This window comes from Mobula hypostoma, chromosome 17 (genome assembly GCF_963921235.1).
Source record: "Mobula hypostoma chromosome 17, sMobHyp1.1, whole genome shotgun sequence".
NCBI classification, from domain to species: Eukaryota; Metazoa; Chordata; class Chondrichthyes; order Myliobatiformes; family Myliobatidae; genus Mobula; species Mobula hypostoma.
Window position 1 is genome coordinate 32753180 of NC_086113.1, and position 23085 is coordinate 32776264.

The following is a 23085-nucleotide window of genomic DNA, read 5'->3' on the forward strand; positions in this document are numbered from 1 at the left end:
TGTTTTCATTCCTTGACGAATGAGGAGTGACCTTACAGAAATGTTTAAAATGAATAGAGGCATAAAATATGGTGGATAACTATGATCTTTTTCCCAGGATAACAAGAGACCATAGCTGAATGGAATGAATTTAGGGTGAAAAGAGAAAGAGTTAAAAGAGATTTGAGTGACAACGTGTTCACTCGCTGCCAGAAGAAGCCCAGGAGGCAGGTAAAACACTATATCATTTAAGAGGCAACACACATCAAAGTTGCTGGTGAACGGAGCAGGCCAGGCAGCATCGTCAGGGTCTCGGCCTGAAACGTCGACTGTACCTCTTCCTAGAGATGCTGCCTGGCCTGTTGCGTTCACCAGCAACTTTAATGTGTTGCTTGAATTTCCAGCATCTGCAGAATTCCTGTTGTTTATCACTTACGAGGCATTCGGATAGGTTCATGGAGGGGGAGGGGGGAGGCTTAGAGGGATATGGCCCAAACTCAGGTAATTGGGACTAGCTGGGGTGTTGCCATTGGCTCATTAGGTGGAGGGGCCTTTATCTGTACTGTATTGCTCTATGACTGTACCGTGTGCTTTGCAATGCAATGTAAACACAATTTAATTTTATATCTATCCTCCCACGTACACCACGCCTTAACATGGTCATATTGGCGTAGTAACGCGGAACACGACTTCTGGAAGTGGCCAGAAACTTACTGTAGCCACACCCTGTCCGGTTATTCAGCCCAATCAGGGCGAGAAGGCCGGTTACACGCTGCCCGGTTATTGCTGTCAATCACTTTTATAGGGAGTATGCCTGTGGCTTGCCTGAGGTTCTGCTGTTATTTCACTACCAGCTTATTCACGCTAACCGCAGCAGCGTATTGTGAGCGCTGGGAATCTGAGGGTTGCGAGGAGCAGCGGGAGCGCAGCTATTCGGGTGGGTGCACTTGCGTAGTGTGTTACTGCGGAGAAGCTGGTTCACCTTTCCTCGTCTTTCATCGCGAGAGTTGCTTCAGTTTGCTTTCGGGATAAGGTGAAATTGTTCAGTGTTTTTCTTAAAAACACGGAAAGCACCGTTTTTTATGCATGATTTGGTTCAAATCAAACTTTTGGGAATTCTCTGGATCATAGTGCCTTCAAAGTTAATGCAATTGAAGTACTTTAATGTAAGAGTTTGTTAGCCATTAGTTATTGAGTTTGCCTCGTTCATCAAACTTTGAAAGACTGGGTGTTTTGTTCTCCGTCTCATTTCAATACTACCTGGTATTTTTTTCTTTAGTGTTGTGTAAGAGTGTCTTCTAAATTAAGTTTTTGGAAGAAAATGAATTTCTCCCATTCAAAGAGTTTTATCTCACGAGTGCTTAACTGCTTTGATCATGGAGCTGGCTTTGGTTTTGCAAAGAACGTTGTTTTTTTTAAAGTTTCGTGTGATGTGATCACATTTTTAGTGGAAAGAGTGAGCATTTCATGGGTGTCAAAATCTCTGCGGACCTAACCTGGACCCAATTTGTCGATGCAGCTGTAAAGAAGGCACGGCAACTTCATTAGGAGTTTGAAGAGATTTGGTATGTCACCAAAGACTCTCGCAAATAGATGTGCCATACACTTTAATTGATGTTTTCTCTATTATTACGTGTTGCATCGTGCTGCTGCCGCAAAGTTAACTTTCACGACATGTGTCTGATTCTGATACATTGATTTCCCCGACCGCCCCACCCCGACACCTACTTTACCACAATTGTACAGTCTGTGAGAGATTTAGTGGTCTTTTTGCGCTAAGTAACCCCCGCATCCTTTCATTATAATTGTATATTTTAAGAGATTAAATTTATGTACTTGTTTTTGCCATGTCCCAGTCAGGCCCAGAAAAAAAATGTTAATAGACTGGCCAGAAACCCAATGGACACAAAGTTTTAAACCTGATTAATTTAGAGCACAATCCAGAAATGTAAACAGAATGGGAAATGCAGGTGAGGCACCAGATAAATAGTCATGTGGGATAGAAATTGTACACATAATGCAAGAGTAATCTTATTATTTGCTATTTCTATTCAGAGGTAATTGGAAAGCTGTTTGTAGTATTTTAGCATTAGTTAGTGTATTCCAATAATAATGTTGGAGATGAAGTTCTGTAATTCTGCTGCTGCCACTGGAAGATGGACTTTTCTGCAGTGGGGATAGTGGCAAATTGGGGCATTCCTTTCGTTAATAGGGCTTTGTTCAATTTTTTAATACTTTGGAAATGTTAATTCCAGTTAATCCTATAATTGATTTCTATATCTTTCCATGAAAGCTAGTTGTTTTAAAAAAAAGTAGACGCAAACATATTTTTGGATGAGTGATCATTGTAATTCTGCTGTGGACTATGATTTTACTGGCAGCAGTGCAGTAGCCCATATCAGTTGTGATTCACTGGTCGAGATCTTAGACCTTAGATCTTAGAGTCTGAATCATACGTACAGATTTGATTTTGAAGACGTGAGCACAAAAATCTTGGCTGCTGCTGTAAGTGGAGTTCTGTGGGGCAGTTAAAATGAAATCCTCAGCAGAGCTGTTGTGTGTCGGGCTTTGGATAAACAAGACCTACATCTGTTCTCTGGATGCAGAATACTCCAGTTGGATTTATCCAGCTACTTTAACACAACAGAAACCAGATGGACTTCTAAATTCCAGTGTCTCAATGTAAATACGTGTCAACCTTGGTATTCAAAAAAGATTCAGGAAATGTTTATAATGAGGTAGAGAGTAAATGAGAAAAGACTAGCGAGCAACAAATGGGACTTTGCTCACCATGGTTATCATCATGTTCTGTGTTGTGAAATGTGGGCGATTGTGATTTTTGACTATGATTGTTCCTGGCAAACTTTTCTACAGAAGTGGTTTGCCATTGCCTTCATCTGGGCTGTGTCTTAACAGGATGGGTGACCCCAGCCATGATCAATACTTTTCAGAGAAGTTGTCTATTACTTGTGGTTGCATTTCCAGGACTTGTGATATGCACTTTGAATAGTATTCATTAACGGCAATATAAATAGCAAGAGTTAAATTAAACTTTTTTCCCCCCACACTTTCCTCTTTCAGAGACGTTAACAATGGATCATCTGACTGCTGCAAATGTCAAATTTGCGGTTGATCTCTACAAGCATTTGGATAAAGATAGCAAACTTGGCAACATCTTTGTGTCCCCGTTTAGTATATCAAATGCCCTGGCTATGGTGTATCTTGGTGCCAGTGGAAATACAGCAACACAGATGGCCAAGGTAGATATGGCTTGAATATTAGAATGTACAGCTCGTTTTTATATGTCAAGCAGTTTGGAATTTGTTTATTATTGTCTCTTATACTGACATGCAATGAAAATCTTGTCTTGTATACAGTTCATACTGACCAGATTAATACACAGTGCATTGTGGTAGAATAAGACAAAACTGTAATAATGCAGCATAAAGTGTAACAGCAACCAAAAGTGCAGTGCAGGTAAACAATAAGGGCAAGATCAAAATGAAATAGGTTGTGAGGTCAGGAGTCCAATTTATTGTACTAGGGCCCACACAAGGAAATCTGCAGATGCTGGAAATTCAAGCAACACACATAAAATGCTGGTGAATGCAGCCGGCCAGGCAGCATCTGTAGGAAGAAGCACAGTCGACGTTTCGGGCCGAGGCCCTTCGTCAGGACTAACTGAAAGAAGAGATAGTAAGAGATTTGAAAGTGGGAGGGGGAGATCTGAAATGATAGGAGAAGACAGGAGGGGCAGGGATAAAGCTAAGAGCTGGAAAGTTGATTGGCAAAAGGGATACAAGGCTGGAGAAGGGAGAGGATCATGGGACGGGAGGCTTAGGGAGAAAGAAAGGGGGAGGGGTGCCCAGAGGAAGATGGAGAGCAAGCAAGGAGTTATTGTGAGAGGGATAGAGAGAGAGGAAAAAATGATAGATAAATAAGGGATGGGGAGGAGGGGCATTAACGGAAATTAGAGAAGTCAATGTTCATGCCATCGGGTTGGAGGCCACCCAGATGGAATATAAAGTGTTGTTCCTCCAACCTGAGTATGGCTTCATCTTGACAGTAGAGGAGGCCGTGGATAGACATATCAGAATGGGAATGGGACGTGGAATTAAAATGTGTGGCCACTGGGAGATCCTGCTATCTCTAGTGGACAGAGCGTAGATGTTCAGCGAAACGGTCTTCCAGTCTGCGTCGGGTTTCACCAATATATAGAAGACTGCACTGGACGCAGTATATCACCCCAGCTGACTCACAGGTGAAGTGTTGCCTCACCTGGAAGGACTGTCTGGGGCCCTGAATGGTGGTGAGGGAGGAAGTGTAAGAGCATGTGTGGCACTTGTTCTGCTTACAAGGATAAGTGCCGGGAGGGAGATCGGTGGGAAGGGATTTGGGGGGTGGGGGGGGGAAGAATGGACAAGGGAATCGCATAGGGAGTGATCTCTGCGGAAAGCAGAAGAGGGGGAGGGAAATTTCCCCTCTACCACCACTCTCCTTTGTCTAGCAGAATTAGTCCTTGCCCTCAATAATTTCTCCTTTGGCTCCTCCCACTTCCTCCAAACTAAAGGTGTAGCTATGGGCTCCTGCATGGGTCCCAGCTATGCCTGCCTTTTTGTTGGCTTTGTGGAACAGTCCATGTTCCAAGCCTATACTGGTATCCGTCCCCCACTTTTTCCTTCACTACATTGACGACTGCATTGGCGCTGCTTCCTGCACGCATGCTGAGCTCATTGACTTCATTAACTTTGCCTCCAACTTTCACCCTGTCCTCAAATTTACCTGGTCCATTTCCAACACCTGCCTCTCCTTTCTTGATCTTTCTGTCTCTATCTCTGGAGGCAGCTTATCTACTGATGTGTACTATAAGCCTACAGACTCTCACAGCTACCTGGACTATTCCTCTTCTCACCCTGTCTCCTGCAAAATTGCCATCCCCTTCTTACAATTCCTCCGTCTCTTTGGATGAGGCCTTTCATTCCAGGATGAAGGAGATGTCTTCCTTTTTTTTAAAAGAAAGGGGCTTCCCATCCTCCACCATCAACTCTGCTCTCAAACACATCTCTCTCATTTCACGCACATCTGCTCTCACCCCATCCTCCCACCACCCCACTAGGGATAGGGTTCCCCTTGTCCTCACCTACCACCCCACCAGCCTCCAGGTCCAACATATAATTCTCCATAACTTCTGCCACCTCCAATGGGATCCCACCACTAAGCACATCTTTCACTCCCCCCCCCTTCTGCTTTCCACAGGGATCGCTCCCTACGCTACTCCCTTGTCCATTCGTCCCCCCCATCCCTCCCCACCAATCTCCCTCCTGGCAATTATCCTTGTAAGTGGAACAAGTGCTACACATGCCCTTACACTTCCTCCCCCACCAACATTCAGGGCCCCTGACAGTCCTTCCAGGTGAGGCGTCACTTCACCTGTGAGTCGGCTGGTGTGATATACTGTGTCTGGTGCTCCCGATGTGGCCTATATATTGGTGAGAACCGACACAGACTGGGGGACCGTTTCACTGAATGCCTATGCTCTGTCTGCCAGAGAAAGCAGGATCTCCCAGTGGCCACATGTTTTAATTCCACGTCCCATTCCCATTCTGATAAGTCTATCCACGGCCTCCTCTATTGTCAAGATGCAGCCACACTCAGGTTGGAGGAACAACACCTTGTATTCCGTCAGGGTAGCCTCCAACCTGATGGCATGAACATTGACTTCTCTAACTTCCATTAATGCCCCTCCTCCCCTACTTACCCCATCCCTTATTTATTATTTTTCCTTTTATTTTCTCTCTGTCCCTCTCACAATAACTCCTTGCCTGCTCTCCACCTTCCTCTGGTGCTCCCCCCCCCCCCTTTCTTTCTCCCTCGGCCTCCCGTCCCATGATCCTCTCCCTTCTCCAGCTTTGTATCCCTTTTGTCAATCAACCTTCCAGCTCTTAGCTCCATCCCTCCCCCTTCTGTCTTCCCCTATCATTTTGGATCTCCCCCTCCCCCTCCCACTTTCAAATCTCTTACTATCTTTTCTTTCAGTTAGATTTGACGAAGGGTCTCGGACTGAAATGTGGACTGTGCTTCTTCCTATGGATGCTGTCTGGCCTGCTACGTCCCCCCCAGCATTTTGTGTATGCTTATTGTACTAGGGAACTATTTAATAGTCTTATAACTGCAGGTTAGAAGCTCTCTTAAGCTGCACGGCATTTTAAGAGTGAGGGTGAGCAGTCAGATACATAGAAAAGTACAGCACTGAACCAGGCCCTTTGGCCCATCTAGTCTATGCCAAACCATTTAAACTGCCTCCTCCCATCAACCTGCACTGGGACCATAGCCCTCCATACCCATACAATCTCTGTACCTATCCAAACTTTGAGTTCGCATGCACTACTTGTGCTGGCAGCTCATTTCATGTTCTCACAACCCTCTGAAGAAGCTTCCCCTCATGTTCCCCTTGAGCTTTTAACCTTTCACCCTTAACTCTTTAACCTTTCACCCTTAACCCATGCCTTCTAGTAGTCCCACCCAACCTCACTGGAATAAGCCTACTTGCATTTACCCTATCTCTGCCTCTCAATATTGTATACTTCTATCAAATCTCCTCTCAATCTTCTACATTCTAAGGAATAAAGTTCTAACCTACTCAATCTTTACTGATAATTCAGCCCTCCAGACCTGGCAACATCCTTGTAAATTTTCTCTGTACTCCTTCAAGCTTATTTACAATTCAAGTCATGGTCCAAGTTGGTACCAATGACATGGGTTAGTGGGTGAAGAGGTCCTACAAAGTGAGTTCAGGGAGTTGGGTGCTTAATTAAAGGACAGGATCTCCTCGGTTGTAATCTCAGGATTACATGCTGCCCATGCCACGTGTTAATGGGGCCAGAAATATGAAGATCAGACAGTTTAACAGCTGACTGAGGAGGTAGTTCAGGAGGGAGGGCTTCAGATTTTTGGATTTCTTGGGCTGTTTTCCAGGGAAGATGGAACCATTACAGATGGAGTGGTTTGCACCTGAACTGGAGGGGGACTGATATCCTTGCGGGATGATTTGCTAACGCTGCATGAGGGGAGGGGGGATGGTGGTTTAGGCTGGAGTTGCAGGGGGATGGGGACCAGGGTGCCAGACCAGATAGCGGAGCAGTTGTGGGGAAAGATGTTAAGACTACATACCAAGTCAGGACTCGAAAGCTTGGACATGGTGTGGTGGGTGTTCGAAGTTCTGTACACCTCAGTGCAAAGGCTATTGCGGGAAAGTCAGATGAGCTTCGGGCATGTGTCACCCCTGGAGTATTGTGTGCCTTTCTGGTGATACCTGAGAACTTACCTGGATTGGAACATTTCAGGTATCAGATGAGAATGAATAAGTTGAATTTACTTTCCCCAGAACAGAGAAGCTGAGATTCTGGACTGGTCCTGTTTCTGTGGTGTGGTCTATGTGACCTGAGTGATGTAGACATAATTACAAGGAACAGGTAGGATAGATAGTTTAAAGAACAACAATCTCATATTGGGTATGTCTAAGACAAGAGGGCATAGGTTTAAGATGGGAGTTATTTTGGAGGCTGGTTGGTATCTGGAATGTGTTACATGAAGAATGAAGGAGGCAGATACATTCATGACTTTTGAAAAGCGTGTAGATCTGCACCTGAATCAGCAAGGCAGAGAAGGCTACAGACCGAATGTGGGTCAATGGGATTCGTGTGGAGGTAGTAGAACAGCCAGCATCATGTATGAAGAGGTGCCTCTGCTCTTGTTCTGGACATTGCTGTGGATACCAAGCTGAGGATTTAAACATGAGTACACGTACCAACAAGCTTCTATCCTGCTGTTGTAAGACTCTGGAATGGATCCCTAGTGGATAAAAGATGAACTCTCGTTCTCTCAATCCACATTGCTAGGACTTTGCACTTTATTTGTCTTCCTGCACTTCACTTTCTCTGGAACTGTGACACTGTATTCTGCGTTCTCTCCTTTTTCCTTTCGTAGCAGCTCGTGCTTGTTTATGGAGTGGTCTGTCTGGATGGTATGCATCCCGGTCACAATCGAAATGCCACATTGTCAGCAGCGTTTGTGGTTTCTGACTCATTGATGTGCCAGTGAGTGATCTGATGTTCACCCACAGAACAACGGACCTCTGACATTCAGGCTGACAGCATTTGGAGAATTTCCACAAACTGCTGTTACTTTGCTGCGACTTAACAAAATGCCCAGGTTCAAATCATTTTGAGAAATGCTGCCCTGAAAAATACAAATAAGTTAAGAATAACCTTGTTCTGAACATGGAATTACACGAGTCAGACCATGTCAAAATGATATATTTCTGTAAGTACTTACGACATCAGAGCAGAATTACATTCATTGAATCTGCATCACCATTCCATCATGGCTGATTTATTATCCTTCTCAACCCTATTTCTCCTGCCTTCTCCATGTAACCTTAGATGGCCTTACTAATTAAGAACCTATCAATCTCTGCTTTAATATACCCAATGAGTTGGTCTCCACAGCCATCTGTGGCAATAAATTCCACAGATTCACCACCCTCTGGCTAAAAAAAGTTAATTCTCATTTCTCTTCTGAGGCTGTGCCCTCTGGTTCTAGACTCCTCCACTACGAGAAGCGACCTCTCCACAACCACTCAGTCTAGGCCTTTCAATATTTGATAGGTTTCAATGAGATCCCTTCTCTTTCCTCTAAACTCTAGTGAGTACAAACCCGGAATCCGGATCCTATGTCACCTCTTTCTAAGGATTTGATTTCATTTTTTTTTTGGCAACAGAGCTACCCCAGCCCTCTGCCTACCTGCCTGTCCTTTCGATACAATGTGTATCCAATGTTAAGCTTCCAACTAGGAACTTTCAGTCACGAGTCAATGATGCCAATCTCTAACTGCATTACAGATGATTTACCTTATTCCATATACTGTCTGTATTCAATATGACATCTTCAGTGATGTATTCACCCCTTTCAGCAACATAATATCCGGCTGCTTCTTTCATATCCGTAGAGTGTCCTGTCTGCTACTTTCACTATGGAATGCCCTGCCAGTACGGCACAACCCTCTCCTCCCCACCCCCTTCCGTTCTGAGCCACAGAGCCAAATTCACTGCCAATGACCTGTCTGGGCTTTGCTCTGGTAGGTTGCCCCCTCCCCCACCAAAAAAAAAGAACAGTATCCAAAGTGGTATTCTTATTATTGAGGGGAGTAGCCATACAGGGATTCTTAGTACTGTTGGCCTGTCCCCTTTCCTTCTCCTGACCGTTATTCAGTTACCTGCCTCCTGCAACTTGGGAGTGACTACCTCCCTGTAGCCACTATCTATCACCTCTTCACTCTCCCATATGAGCCGGAGAATATCCAGCTGCAGCTCCAGTTCCCTAAGATATCTGAAAGGAGCTGCAGCTGGATGCACCCATGCAGATGTAGTTATCAGGGAGACTGGATCTTTCCCAGAGTCCCCGGACCCCGCATGAAGAACGTACTACTGACACTGGACCCATTCTTAATGTATGAATAGACAGAGAGATGGAAACTGACCAGAATCTTATCTAAAACATTTGCTACTTTCCTTAGCCTCTTGAGCCAAAGGCTATCCACTCTAACATTGGCCCTCTCTCACAATGACTCCACTTCAATTCACGTCTTTTTCCGATATGGAATCTCAATATGCCCAGCAAAGAGTCTGAAAGTGAAGAGTGTTGCTTCAACAGTAAGTACTGGGTGATAGTCTGATGAAGATTGTCTAAATATTGTGGCAATTCAACTGGAATAAGAAAGCAGATGCTCTGTGGAATTAGTGGCAAAATTCTCTAATTCCTGATTCCATCTTTCAGCCTATTATCTTTAACAGACTTAACTCTTTTATCTTCTGCCCTTGAGCTGAGTTTGACAATATTTTCCTGTAACAAAAATACTGTCATCATCTTTATGCTCCAATCTCCCTTAAGCCATCAGCTGATTAATAACCTTCAGGAGTTTCTGGCCTTTTAACACAGCTGCTGATGTTCTGCAGTAGATTAAATAGGAAAGCAACAATGGGAATTTGGTTTATAGTTCCATTAAACTCCGATACGGTTTACTTCAGGTTGAACTGGGTTACAAAATGCACTTGGATTCTAATAATGAATGTTAACCTCATCTCTTAGGTGCTTGCTTTTGACAAAGTCAAGGATGTCCATGCTGAGTTTCAGAAACTTCAACTTGAATTGAACAACCCTCAAGCAAAGTACGTGCTGAAAACAGCCAATCGCCTTTTTGGAGAGAAGAACTACAACTTCCTTGCAGTAAGGTTTTCTCTGTTTTGAGTGTTAGAGACTAAACTGCCAAATTCGTTTGTTGATAAACTGATCAAACACAAATGAGATGAGCGAAAAAGGTATTTTGTGTTTTGGATGGAAAAGTGGGTTATTTCCCTAATGAAAATGGGCTTGGATTTTAATTTTGACTTCAGTTGTGTTCTTCTGAAGAATGCCAAATAAGAAATGTATTACAGACAGAAAAGAATCTCAATATCCTGGAAAGGAAAAACTATTATCTGTTGAGGTGTAAACTAAAGGAAAATCGATGCAGGAATATTTACTGAACTGGGCATAGGAAGTCAAAATTAAGCTTGTTGTCAAATGCCCAGGTGTGATTTTTAAAAAAAAAAGTTTGCTTCCAGCAGCATCACAGCCAGAGAGCATCATATACAGTAAACAGCAACTGGTGAGATAAAACAAAAATTTAAACAAATTCTACACATTTTACAAGAAAGAACTAAAAACAAAGTTGGTTTTAGTGCAGTTATCAAAGTAGTCTTCGTGTTGCTAAATTATAATGATCAGGGTTCTGTTGGTTGAAAGGAAGTAGCTGTTCTTGAATCTGGTTTTGTCAGACTTCAGACTTCAGCTGCTTATGCCCAATGGCATGGCCTGGATGGTGGGAATCTTTAATGGATGGTGCCTCCTTGAGGCAGGGCCTCATGTAGATATTACTGAAGATGCAGAGGGATATGCCTGTGATGCATTTGGACAAGTCTGTTGCCTCTTGCATTCCAATTGCTGTACCAGATCATGTTGCAGCTACTCACGATCGCACCATTTAGCATTTTGAGGTCGGGGTTGTGGTGTGCATTTAGTAATGTGATTTTTTTTTGTATGTAAACTTGAAAATGGACCATGTGTACCATTTGCACTTTGCATGAATATATTAGTCGTAGTCTTGAATCCATTTTGAAAACAATTATATATTGTTTGATTGAATGCATGCCCTTGAGTAGTTTTAAATATTATATACTGCACTATAAATGCATATCTTTTTGCTTTATAAGTATTCTGCAAATAGTTCGTGAATTGATGTGTTCACTTCCTTTCTGCGGATGTTAAAGAGCTGAATTCTGTATTTAAATTCCATCATTTTCTGGCCCATAAAGCTTTGGAACCATAAGGTCTCAAAGCCTTGGCTTCGGTTAGCGTTCAGTTATTAGTGTTGTAGACTATAACTAGTCTATACAAGTATCATAATATCAACATTTGTAATACTTTGGTTTTGTACACCACTCCACTAAGATTTGGGTATCAAATTGTCACAATTTTATTCCTTGACCCTCAAGTTCAATATTGTTGTGCCATTTTGATAAGAAATAAATAATCAATTGGTACAATTCATAAAAGTGAGGTTTATTTTGATCTGTTGTGACCCTCCAGGCGTACCTTGCTGATACACTGAAATACTACCAGGCAGAACTGGCTCCAGTTGATTTTCTTACCGCAGCAGAAGCAGTCAGACAGGAGATCAACACCTGGGCAGAAAAACAAACTGAAGGTAAGTGATACTGGACAATAGTTGTGGCCAGGCACAGACGTGGTCTTCTGCTGCCTTCAATCTTCATAGTGAGCAATATTTCCCAAGATTGTTCAACAGAACTATTTTCTCCTTCATGTAATACTAGAGCATAAATGGTAAGACCAGGATTTATCATTCCTGTGAAGGTGATGATGAGATGTTTTGAAACCACTGTAGTTCTTGGTGAAGATACTTTTCCATTGAGCTGTCAGATCAGCCTGAATTCTGTGGTGCAGAGTCAATGAAACAACAGGAATAGAATTGGTGCGTTACTTGGAATCTGCAGGTGGGCGTGTCTCCATGTGCTATGTTTCTTTGTCCTGTCTGATGTTAGAAGTCAGGGGCTTGGGAGAATCAACAATATGTGTAATGTTACGGACCAACAACAATAGATGTAGAATGAAGTTGGGGGATTAATGCAAATCAACTAAAGTTATTAACATTTATGCAGAAATATAGAAAATTAAACAAATGACTAACTTAAACAGAAGTTAACGTCGTTGTGCATCTATAGCTCCCAAACAGTCAAACTTAGAAACGGTTCTTAACAAAGTCATACTCAAGCACAGCCTTAGAGTGGAAGTTTAGGAAATCCAGGTGATTCCTGAAATAGGTGAGAGGAGAGACTTGTTTATTCACGATTCAACGAAGAGACGATCTTGGTGATTCACAATATAGCAGAGAGGCGATCTTGCAGAAACAGTTGCCAGAGTTTGCAGCCATGGAGTACATTTTTTGAAGAGTCCAAGAAGAGGGAGATTTCACAATCCACAAATTGAATCAATTAAACCTTGGAATCTGGAAGCGTGCGTGTCTGCGAGTGCCATGTTTCTTTGTCCTGTCTAGTGTTAGAAGTCAGGGGCTTGAGAAAATCAACAATATGTGCAGGCCATGAATCTTTACATCCTGCAAACATGTGCTAAATATTGTCTTTCACACTTGCAGTGTACATCATGCTGTTTGTTTTCTTGACCTTAACGATAGAATTGTGTTTCTTCCTCCCTCCCTCTCACTGACCCCACTCCTTAGGCAAGATCACAAACCTACTGGCTGAAGGATCTGTTGACAGCTTGACAAAGCTTGTTCTTGTAAATGCCATTTATTTTAAGGGAAACTGGCACAGAAAATTTAATACAGAATTGACACATGATGGAGAATTCAGAATAAAGCAGGTAATGTGTGAATGGGAGAAATCAAGGTATTAACAAATATTGATCTCTGTTACAGTTAATCAATAAAGGTGTGGTGTACCCGGCAAACAAAATCCTGATGTTTGTAATAATAATTTGGGAATCTGTTGTCCTTAGCAGAATATTTCTCTTTAAAGGGTGATGTCAGGGTGGCGTTGGAGGGGAACTGACAGGTTGGTGGCCCAGTCGATCATGTGGAGTGAACCAGGATGTACAGATTAAGGGGGCGGGGGGACAAATCCAGGATTGTACAACTGTAATTGGACACGGTGTGAAGCAGAGAGAGTGGGGTGAAATGTGGATAGACAGTAGAGGAGTAGAGCCAGCAAGATGAAGCAGAGTGAAGGGAGAGACCGGAACAGCTGAGGAAACCCACGCGGTCACGGGGAGAATGTGCAAGCTCCTTAGGATGAGGGAGGATTTGAATGCTGATCACTGGCTCCATAAGGCGTTATGCAAACCAGTAAACTAGCATGCTGCCCTAAACCTCACCCCAGGGTTTCTATCCCTTACCCCACTGGCCTCCCTTTATACCACACCTCTAGATATTTGTTAGGTTAAAGGTGAAATGTCAATGGGGAACTACTTCACACGGGGTGGAGAGAGCGTGGAATGAGTTACTAGTGGAAGTGATGGATGCAGGTTCTATTTGTATATTTTAAGAGACGTTTGGATAAGCACATGGATTGGAAAGGTATGCAGGGGGTATGGTTCAGGGGCAGGTTGATTGGAATAGGCTCAGACTAGATGGACCAGTGGGCCTGTTTCTGTACTGTGGTGCTCTGACTCTCATATATTGGTCACCATATCTACTTATCGTGTGCTTGTTTACTCGAATGAGATAGAAGGTTACAGATTTGACCTCTCCATTCCAATAGAATTTACACATGAGAGCATAACTTCAAAGATGACAGCAACAAACATATTTTGTTTTACTTTGGAAGGAGCAAACTTTGCAGCTTGATTTTAGGGATAGGTCTGGTGCAGTTTGGGATTGTTTGATGTTCATTGACTGCTGTTGGAAATGATTCTTTTCTTAGTATTTGCAAAAGTTTGTAACCTCTCATGTTAGATATACATGTAATATCTTCATTCAAAATTAGCACCCCTGAAAACAGCCCAGAGATGTTTGATGTTTATGCAAAATGGGGTTTAAGGTGCTGTCTACACTGTAGGCATAAGATATTCCATGAAGGAGACCTAGACCTTAGTAGCGACTATTAAAGAACTTAACAGTAAATGAAATCGGGGTCTATACCTCACTGCAGTACTCCTATCCCTTATCCTGTTACGCAGGGTTACAGTGCCTTCCCTTTGTATCACACGTTGAATACATGTAAATTTTGCTGCACATTTGGTGAAGCATGGTTTGTGCCCAGTTCTGTATCTTATCTGCCATCTTAACAAAAAAAATTAAGACCTTAAGCTACAAGAGCAGAAATAGGTAATTTGGTCCATCAAGTCTGTTCAGATGTTTCATCATGGCTGATCCTTTCCCTCTCAGCCCCAGTCCCCTACCTTCTCCCCGTAGCCGTTCATGCCCTGTCTACTAAGAATACATTAAATTCAGTCTTGAGTGTACTCAGTGACTTGACCTCTACAGCTACCTGTGGCAGTTCCACAGATTCAAATCTCTCTGACTCAAGAAATTCCTCCTCATCACCATTCTAATTGGATGTCCCTCTATTCTGAGCCTGTGACCTCTGGTCTTGCACTCCCCCACCACTGGAAACATCCTCTGCACATCCACTGTATCGAGGCCTCTTAATATCTGATAGGTTTCAATGAAATCCCCCTTATTCTTCCTGAATCCCAGTGAATACAGGCCCAGAGCCACAAACACTCAAGATATGATGAGCCTTTCAATCCCAGTATCAATGTTGTGAACGCAAACACGAGGAAATCTGCAGATGCTGGAAATTCAAGCAACACACATAAAATTTGCTGGTGAACGCAGCAGGTCAGGCAGCATCTACAGGAAGAGGTACAGTTGACGTTTCGGGCCGAGACCCTTTGTCAGGACCAACTGAAAGAAGAGATGATAAGAGATTTGAAAGTGGGAGGGGGAGAAGACAGGAGGGGGAGGGGTGGAGCTAAGAGCTGGAAGGTTGATTGGCAAAAGGGATATGAGAGGATCACGGGACCGGAGGCCCAGGGAAAAAGAAAGGGGGGGGGGAAGCCCAGAGGATGGGCAAGGAGTATAGTGAGAGGGACAGGTGGAGAAGAAGGAGAGAGGAGAAAAAATATAATAAATAACGGATGGTGTACGAAGGAGAGGTGGGGCATTAACGGAAGTTAGAGAAGTCAGTGTTCATGCCATCAGGTTGGAGGCTACCCAGACGGAATATAAGGTGTTGTTTCTCCAACCTGAGTGTGGCTTCATCTTGATAGTAGAGGAGGCCATGGATAGACAGATCAGAATGGGAATGGGGCGTGGAATTAAAATGTGTGGCCACTGGGAGATCCTGCTTTCTCTGGCGGACAGAGCATAGATGTTCAGCAAAGTGGTCTCCCAGCCAGTGTCGGGTCTTGCCAATATATAGAAGGCCGCACCGGGAGCACCGGACGCAGTATATCACCCCAGCCGACTCACAGGTGAAGTGTCGCCTCACCTGGAAGGACTGTCTGGGGCCCTGAATGGTGGTGAGAGAGGAAGTGTAAGGGCATTTTCCACTTACAAGGATAATTGCCAGGAGGGAGATTGGTGGGGAGGGATGGGGGGGACGAATAGACAAGGGAGTCGTGTAGGGAGCAATCCCTGCGGAAAGCGGGGGGGGGAAGGAGGGAAAGATGTGCTTAGTGGCGGGATCCTGTTGGAGGTGGCGGAAGTTACGGAGAATACTGCGTCCGGTGCGGCCCACAGAATATAAGGTGTTGTTTCTCCAACCTGAGTGTGGCTTCATCTTGACAGTCTGTTCAGGCTGGGAGACTGTTTCGCTGAACACCTACACTCTGTCTGCCAGAGAAAGCAGGATCTCCCAGTGGCCACACATTTAAATTCCACGTCCCATTCCCATTCTGATATGTCTATCCACGGCCTCCTCTACTGTCAAGATGAAGCCACACTCAGGTTGGAGAAACAACACCTTATATTCTGTCTGGGTAGCCTCCAACCTGATGGCATGAACACTGACTTCTCTAACTTCCATTAATGCCCCACTCCCCCTCGTACCCCATCCATTATTTATTTATTATTATATATTTTTTCTCTCTCCTTTTTCTCCCTCTGTCCCTCTCACTATACTCCTTGCCCATCTTCTGGGCTTCCCCCCTCCCCCTTTTTCCCTGGGCCTCCCATCCCATGATCCTCTCATATCCCTTTTACCAATCACCTGTCCAGCTCTTGGCTCCATCCCTCCCCCTCCAGTCTTCTCCTATCATTTCGAATCTCCCCCTCCCCTTCTCACTTTCAAGTCTTACTATCTCTTCTTTCAGTTAGTCCTGACGAAGGGTCTCGGCCTGAAACGTCGACTATACCTCTTCCTATAGATGCTGCCTGGCCTGCTGCGTTCACCAGCAACTTTGATGTGTGTTGCTTGATCAGTGTTGTGAACCTTCTTTGAACTCTGCACTGTCAGCACATCCTTTCTTGGATAAGAGGCCCAAAACTGCTCACAATACTCCAAGTGAGGCCTCACCAGCTTCTACTTTACATCCCTGCTTTTATATTCTAAATCACTAGAAATGAATGCTAACATTGCATTTGCCTTCCTCGCCACCAACTTAATCTGCAAATTAACCTTTAGGGAATCCTGCATGAGGACACCTATATCCCTTTGCACATCAGACCATTCAATTTAAAAAATAGACTACTGTTTTATTTCTTCTACCAAAATGCATTACCATACATTTCTCAGTCTTCTGACTGACGCTTCTTCGCCCATTCTTCTAAACTGTCTAAGTGCTACTGTAACCTCTCTGCTTCCTCATACTACCAGCCCTCCCCCTGGTTTCATATCATCTGCAAACTTGGTCACAAAGCCATCAATTACCCCAGTCAAGTCATTGACATATAACCTAAAAGGAAATGGTCTCAATACAGACACCACTAGTCACTGGAAGCCAACCAGGAAAAGCTCCCCTTATCCCAGTCTTTTATCCTGCCTCTCAGCCAATGCTCTAGCCATGCCAGTATCTTTCCTGTAGTAATAGTTAAGCTCACACAAAAAATGTCAGTCATTGTGGGATGAAGAAAACTTCATTTTGTAATTTTCATTAATTTCTATTTTTTTTCAGGCTAAATATGTAGTCTAAATTTGCTAATTGCCTTTTTCTTTTGCATGCAGCATGAAACAAAACCTGTGCAAATGATGAAGCTAAAAAGCAGGTTTGCCTTCACTTATATTCCAGAAGTTTCAACCAAGATACTTGAGCTGCCCTATGATGATAATGAGCTTAGTATGGTCATCCTATTGCCAGATATAAATGATGACTTCACTGGGATGGAAAAAGTAAGTCTGCAGCTTTAGTATAACCAATTAATTGGAATTGTTTTTCAGGGGGAAAACAGGAAATTGGATTCTACCTTCAGTCCAAGAAAATGATTTTTTCTTAAAAATTCCCTCTTAATTTCCTCATTTGTGACGTAAAATATCAATCGCAGAATATCAACTGCTGCTGAAAATGGAGAAACCAGTCAAGAGGATGGCCTAACAACAGGAATTCTGCAGATGCTGGAAATTCGAACAACACACATCAAAGTTGCTGGTGAACGCAGCAGGCCAGGCAGCATCTCTAGGAAGAGGTACAGTCGACGTTTCAGGCCGAGACCCTAGTCCTGATTAAGGGTCTCGTCCTGAAACGTCGACTGTACCTCTTCCTAGAGATGCTGCCTGGCCTGCTGTGTTCACCAGCAACTTCGATGTGTGTTGCTTAAGAGGATGGCCTAATGAGGCAATCCATATGCTTCAGCACTCTATTGAACAGACTAGCTGCCAGATGGTCAAGGAGACCACAACAAATGGAGAAGACACAGACTGAATGATGAGGTGCGCTCTGCTACTCAAACCCAAGGGCGCTGCCTTCAATTCTGGTGACCGAACATCTCTCAGAGCAACCAAGGGAAAACTCATTTTGGGCATCAAGAAGGCTAAGCCCAGATGTACTCAAAAAATTCAGTATCCCCTGTCCGATACTGATCCCTGGGTATCAGGAGCAAACTGTCTACACAAGGAAAAGCAGCGTGGACTGTACCAGAGGCTCATCTCTCCCTGATGTTGTAAACGATTTTAATGCATGTTTTGGGGCATAAAACACAATGCTGGCCATGAAAGCAAATTCCTTCTCCTTAGTCTAAATACACCAACGTGGAGTTGGGTGTTGGACTTCCTCACCAACAGACCTCAGATAGTTCGGATGCACCAACCTCTCCTCCCTCTTCAGCATCCTCAACACAGGTTCTCCCCAGGGCTGTGCTCTCCGCTCACACGTGACTGCATGGTCAAACACCCGATTAATCCCATTGTCAAGTTCACCAGTGACACGACAGTGGTGGGCATCATCACCAACAACGATGAGATGGCCTACAGAGAGGAGGTGGAAGAGCTCAAGGCCAGGTGTTAGGCAAATAACCACTTCATCACTGTCAATAAGACAAAGGACCTGGTTGTCGATTTCCGGAGAATTCGCACCGCTTGCACCCCTCTTTACAGCAGTGGACACTGCGAGCAGCTTCAATCTACTGGAAGTGTACATCTCGCACAAACTCTCACTGTCCCAGAACAGATTCTACACAACCAGGAAAGCTCGTCAACACCTCTGCTTTAGCCATCTCAGAAAGAGAACTGGAGTAAGTACATCTATACTCCTGTCATTCTGCACATGCACAGCAGAGGGCACCCTACTGCTGCATGGAATGGAAACTACACTGCATTGAACAGGAAGGCTCTACAATGGGTAGTCAAAGCTGCCTGTGGCATCACCAGCACCTGCCTAACCACCATGAAGGACATGCATACAGAAAGGTATCAGAAAAGGACTGGTAACATCATGAAGGATACCACACAACCTGCCTAAGGTCTGTTTGTCCCACGCCCGTCAGGGAGGTGGCTACTTAGCATCAACACCAAGACCACCAGACTGAAAACAGTTACTTTACCCAAGTAATAAGGCTGATCAACACCTTCATGTACTAACCCACCCCTCCACAACTGCAGCCATCATTACTTTATCATTTCCTGTCACTCACCTTGAATACAGACAGTCTGGCATGTTCGCTCACCTATAACTACCGATGAGACCTGAAGCCAGAAGATAGAATAAAGCTGGAATCGAAATAAAACTTTATTCATTAAAACCACGCAATGACAATAATCTCAAAATTCATTGGTACAGTACTTCCCAAAGTCTTGACTGTTTAAAGGGTTTGCCCAAGAACATTTGAGACTTTGTTAGGAATAACGCCCGATATACGAAAGTCAGCATTTGTTGTCAGGTGACCAACTTTTGTCCATGGTCCTTTCTGCTGTGGTCATTGATCTGGTTGCATGTATAACAGCTTTTTCGGAATCAGCAGAAAAGATTTGGGATATGACAGCTTCCACCCTGTAGTTGGGCATATCTGTTGCAGCTTGGGTTGAAATGAGTCGAGAGAAGGTTAGATGACAGCACATTCTTCGCCTGATTGAAAACCTCTCTCTATTGTTCAGACTATTTCCACGTGGTACCCTTGTTGAGCCTGGCATTGTGGCTCCTTCTGGTGCATTCCTGGGAGAAATACAGAATTGTGACTGATTATGCTCCAAAATGATCGTAAATTGCTAACATCTGATGTTGGGGACATTTTGAAGATAGCAGCAATGTTTTCAGGATCTGAGTGACAGCCATACTCATCTGTGATGAATTCCAGATACTTGAATGAAGACATCAGGAGACTGCGTTTTTCTCCCTGAAGTCACAATCCAGTGTCTTATAGTTTGTTCAAAACATGGTCCGGGCATTGGTATAGTTCTCAAACAAAACAGCCTGCAGATTTTGGAAGTCCAAAGCAACACACACACAATGCTGGAGGAACTTAGCAGGTCAGACATCATCCATGGAAAAGAGTAAACATTTGGGCTGAGACCCTTCTCGGTATCATTCTCGGTATCATTCTGTCTGATCTTTGCCTGTCACAGTGATGTTGTCAAGGTGAGCAGTAACACTGTCGATGCCACTCAGCATGGTGTCCACAAGCTGCCAGAAAATTGATAAGAGTAGCCATTACCCTGAAAGGCAGACAGAGAAAGGAAAACAACTCCTTATGTGTTGTAATAGCATCACTTTTTGGATGTACAATCAATGTATAGGATATCTTGTGTATTTATATTTATTGCCTTGTATTAATATTGTGCTTTTTTTCTGCTGCATCTGCTCCGCATTAACAATTATTTTGTTTTTCTTTATTCTGGTGTACTGTGAATGACACCATATTAAGATATCTTGAATATGAGACTGTCACACTGGCTAATAGGAATGACCTCTGATAAAGCTGAAATGTGTTGTTTCAAATGATTTTAATTTTTGACATTGTTATAATGCGGTGGGTAGATGTGCATATTAGAAACGGGAGGTGGCCACCAAACGCCTTAATTTAGCTCTGTCATTTAAAAAACGTTATGGGTTCAAATGTAAAAACAGTTGAACTTTTGGTACATTGGTTTCCTGGGAGCTGGCGTGAAGCTACTCTCTCTAAACCCTCTATCTCTCTTGTAAGCCCATCAAAACTCCTTTGACTTTATTGTGAAATTAACCCTTAATCTAGTTAATGATCCATGAGTTAATGGGTAACTGGAAAAAAAAGAAAATATGAATAAAACATTTGATTTGGTTTTGGTTGGAAATAATATAGTAGCTTACATTTTTTGTATTCAAGTTATTGTCTGGATGGATTAACAGTAAGTTCTTTTTGTTTGTTTTAAGCTTCAGAATCATCTCACGGTTGATCATCTGATGACTTGGACCAACCCTGATAAAATGAACGAGATAGAGATTAATGTGGTTCTGCCCAAATTCAAACTGGAAGAAAAATATGATCTTGAGTCTATCCTCATAGAAATGGGGATGGTCGATGCTTTCAGCACCACGCAAGCTAACTACTCTGCAATGACTAGTAGAAATGATCTTGTTTTGACCAAAGTAGTGCATAAGTCCTTTGTGGAAGTTAATGAAGAAGGCACAGAAGCGGCTGCTTCAACAGCAGCGATCATGATGTTGCGATGTGCTCCGATGACATTCGAATTTGTGGCTGACCATCCGTTCCTGTTCTTCATTCGGCACAACAAAACACGCAACATTTTATTCTTTGGAAGATTCTCATCTCCTTAGACCTGGTGCCGTTAGGTTGCAGCAGTTTTCAATCCATTGCTTTTTTTTCCTCTAACATTTATGTGTTGGGTAGGTTTTCATGAAGTTAAGGGGTGGAATAAAGTATAATATTAATTTTCTGTACTCTAACCAATTGAGTTTTGGTATGCTATAAATGAGTAAACATTCCTTAGAAAAGTAACTGCTTATACTTTGCTTCTAATTATCATGAGATGGAGAGCCTGTGATTGGAATGGATAGTTCTGGAATGCCGAACTTTCAAAAATAAACACGTGCTTTCCTCTTGCTCATATTTTTGTTAAACGAGACATCTTTCATGCAATTGATAAATTATTTGTCACAGTGGCAATACTTTCCACTCTATTCCCTCTTGTCAAAACAAGATTATTTCTAAGATGATTCCATGTTTGCTTCACTTGTATCTAAAGCTCACATCAGTTTTTCACAGTTGCAGTAACTTCCTTAATTTTTGCTTAAATTATTCAATTAACCTGTTTGCTCCCATCGCTAATTGGTCTGTTTGCAGTTACAGTTTGAATATAAGACCATAAGACATAGGAGCAGAATTAGACCATCTGTGCCATCATTCAATCACGGCTGATCTTTTTTTTAAATCTCCTCCTCAATTCTAGTTCCCAGCCTTCTCCATGTAACCTTTCATGCCATGTCCAATCAAGAACCGATCAATCTCTGCCTTAAATACACCTAACGCCAGGCTTCCACAGCTGCATGTGGCAACAAATTCTACATATTCACCACCCTTTGGCTAAAGAAGTTTATCCATGTCTGTTCTTTTGAAAAGGTGCCCCTCTATCCTGAAGCTGTGTCCTCTTGTCTTAGACTCTCCCACCATGGGAAACATCCTTTCCACATCTACTGACAAGACCTTTCAACATTCAAAAGGTTTCAATGCCAGTACATCTTTTCTAAGATGAGGGGCCCAAAACTGTTCACAAAACTCAAGGTGAGGCCTCACCAGTGCCTTATAAAGCCTCAGCATCACCTCCTTGCTCTCTTATTCTAGACATCTTGAAATGAATGCTAACATGGCATTTGTCTTCCTCACCACCAACTCAACCTGCAAGTTGAAGGTGTTCTGCACAAGGACTCCCATGTCCTTCTGCATCTCAGATTCCTGGATTTTCTCCCCATTTAGAAAATAGTCTGCACATTTATTTCTACTATCAAAGTGCATGACCACGCATTTTCCAGCATTGTATTTCATTTGCCACTTTCTTGCCCATTCTCCTAATCTGTCTAAGTCCTTCTGCATCCTACCTGTTTCCTCAAAACTACCTGCCTCCACCAATCTTCATATCATCTCCAAACCTAGCAACAAAGTCATCTATTCCATCATCTAAATCATTTATATACGACAGAAAAAGATGTGGTCCCAACACCGACCCCTGCGTAACAGCACTTGTCACTGGCAGCCAACCGGAAAAGTATCCTTTTATTCCCACTCGTGGCCTGCTAACGATCAGCCAATGCTATAACCATGTTAATAACTTCCTTGTAATACCATGGGCTCTTAACTTGGTAAGTGGCCTCATGAATGGCATCTTGTCAAAAGCTTTCTGAAAGTTCAAATATATAACGTCAACTGCTATCTATCCCACTTGCAATCTCCTCAGAATACCAACAGGTTCACCAGGTAGGATTTTTCCCTGAAGGAAACCATGCTGACTTAGTCCTATCTTGTCCTGTGTCACCAAGTACTCCGTCACCTCATCCTTAGCAATTGACTATCATCTTCCCAACCACTGGTCTATAATTTCCTTTCTGCTG

At 43.2% G+C, this 23085-nt stretch overlaps 1 protein-coding gene across 3 annotated transcripts; it reads left to right on the top strand.

Annotated features, from left to right (window-relative positions):
* Positions 1-871: 871 nt before the first annotated feature.
* LOC134357917 (leukocyte elastase inhibitor-like) lies at positions 872-21582 on the top strand. 3 transcript variants are annotated; one of them, XM_063069688.1, is made up of 7 exons: positions 872-1012; positions 3061-3239; positions 10126-10263; positions 11665-11782; positions 12833-12975; positions 17280-17444; positions 20893-21582. In XM_063069688.1, exons 2-7 carry the CDS (start codon positions 3072-3074, stop codon positions 21295-21297), a joined length of 1137 nt encoding a protein of 378 aa, XP_062925758.1. In that variant the 5' UTR covers positions 872-1012; positions 3061-3071; the 3' UTR covers positions 21298-21582. The 3 variants fall into 3 exon arrangements, with proteins under 3 accessions (XP_062925758.1, XP_062925760.1, XP_062925759.1); XM_063069690.1 differs by lacking the exon at positions 872-1012 and adding an exon at positions 1123-1145; XM_063069689.1 differs by lacking the exon at positions 872-1012 and adding an exon at positions 1521-1544.
* Positions 21583-23085: the final 1503 nt, after the last annotated feature.

Bases quoted from the DNA above. Each gene is read 5' to 3' on its own strand.
- LOC134357917 (XM_063069688.1), top strand. From the start codon at position 3,072: ATGGATCATCTGACTGCTGCAAATGTCAAATTTGCGGTTGATCTCTAC. The intron at 3,240-10,125 runs GTAGATATGGCT...CTCATCTCTTAG, and splicing joins CAGCAACACAGATGGCCAAG to GTGCTTGCTTTTGACAAAGT. The intron at 10,264-11,664 runs GTAAGGTTTTCT...GTGACCCTCCAG, and splicing joins AGAACTACAACTTCCTTGCA to GCGTACCTTGCTGATACACT.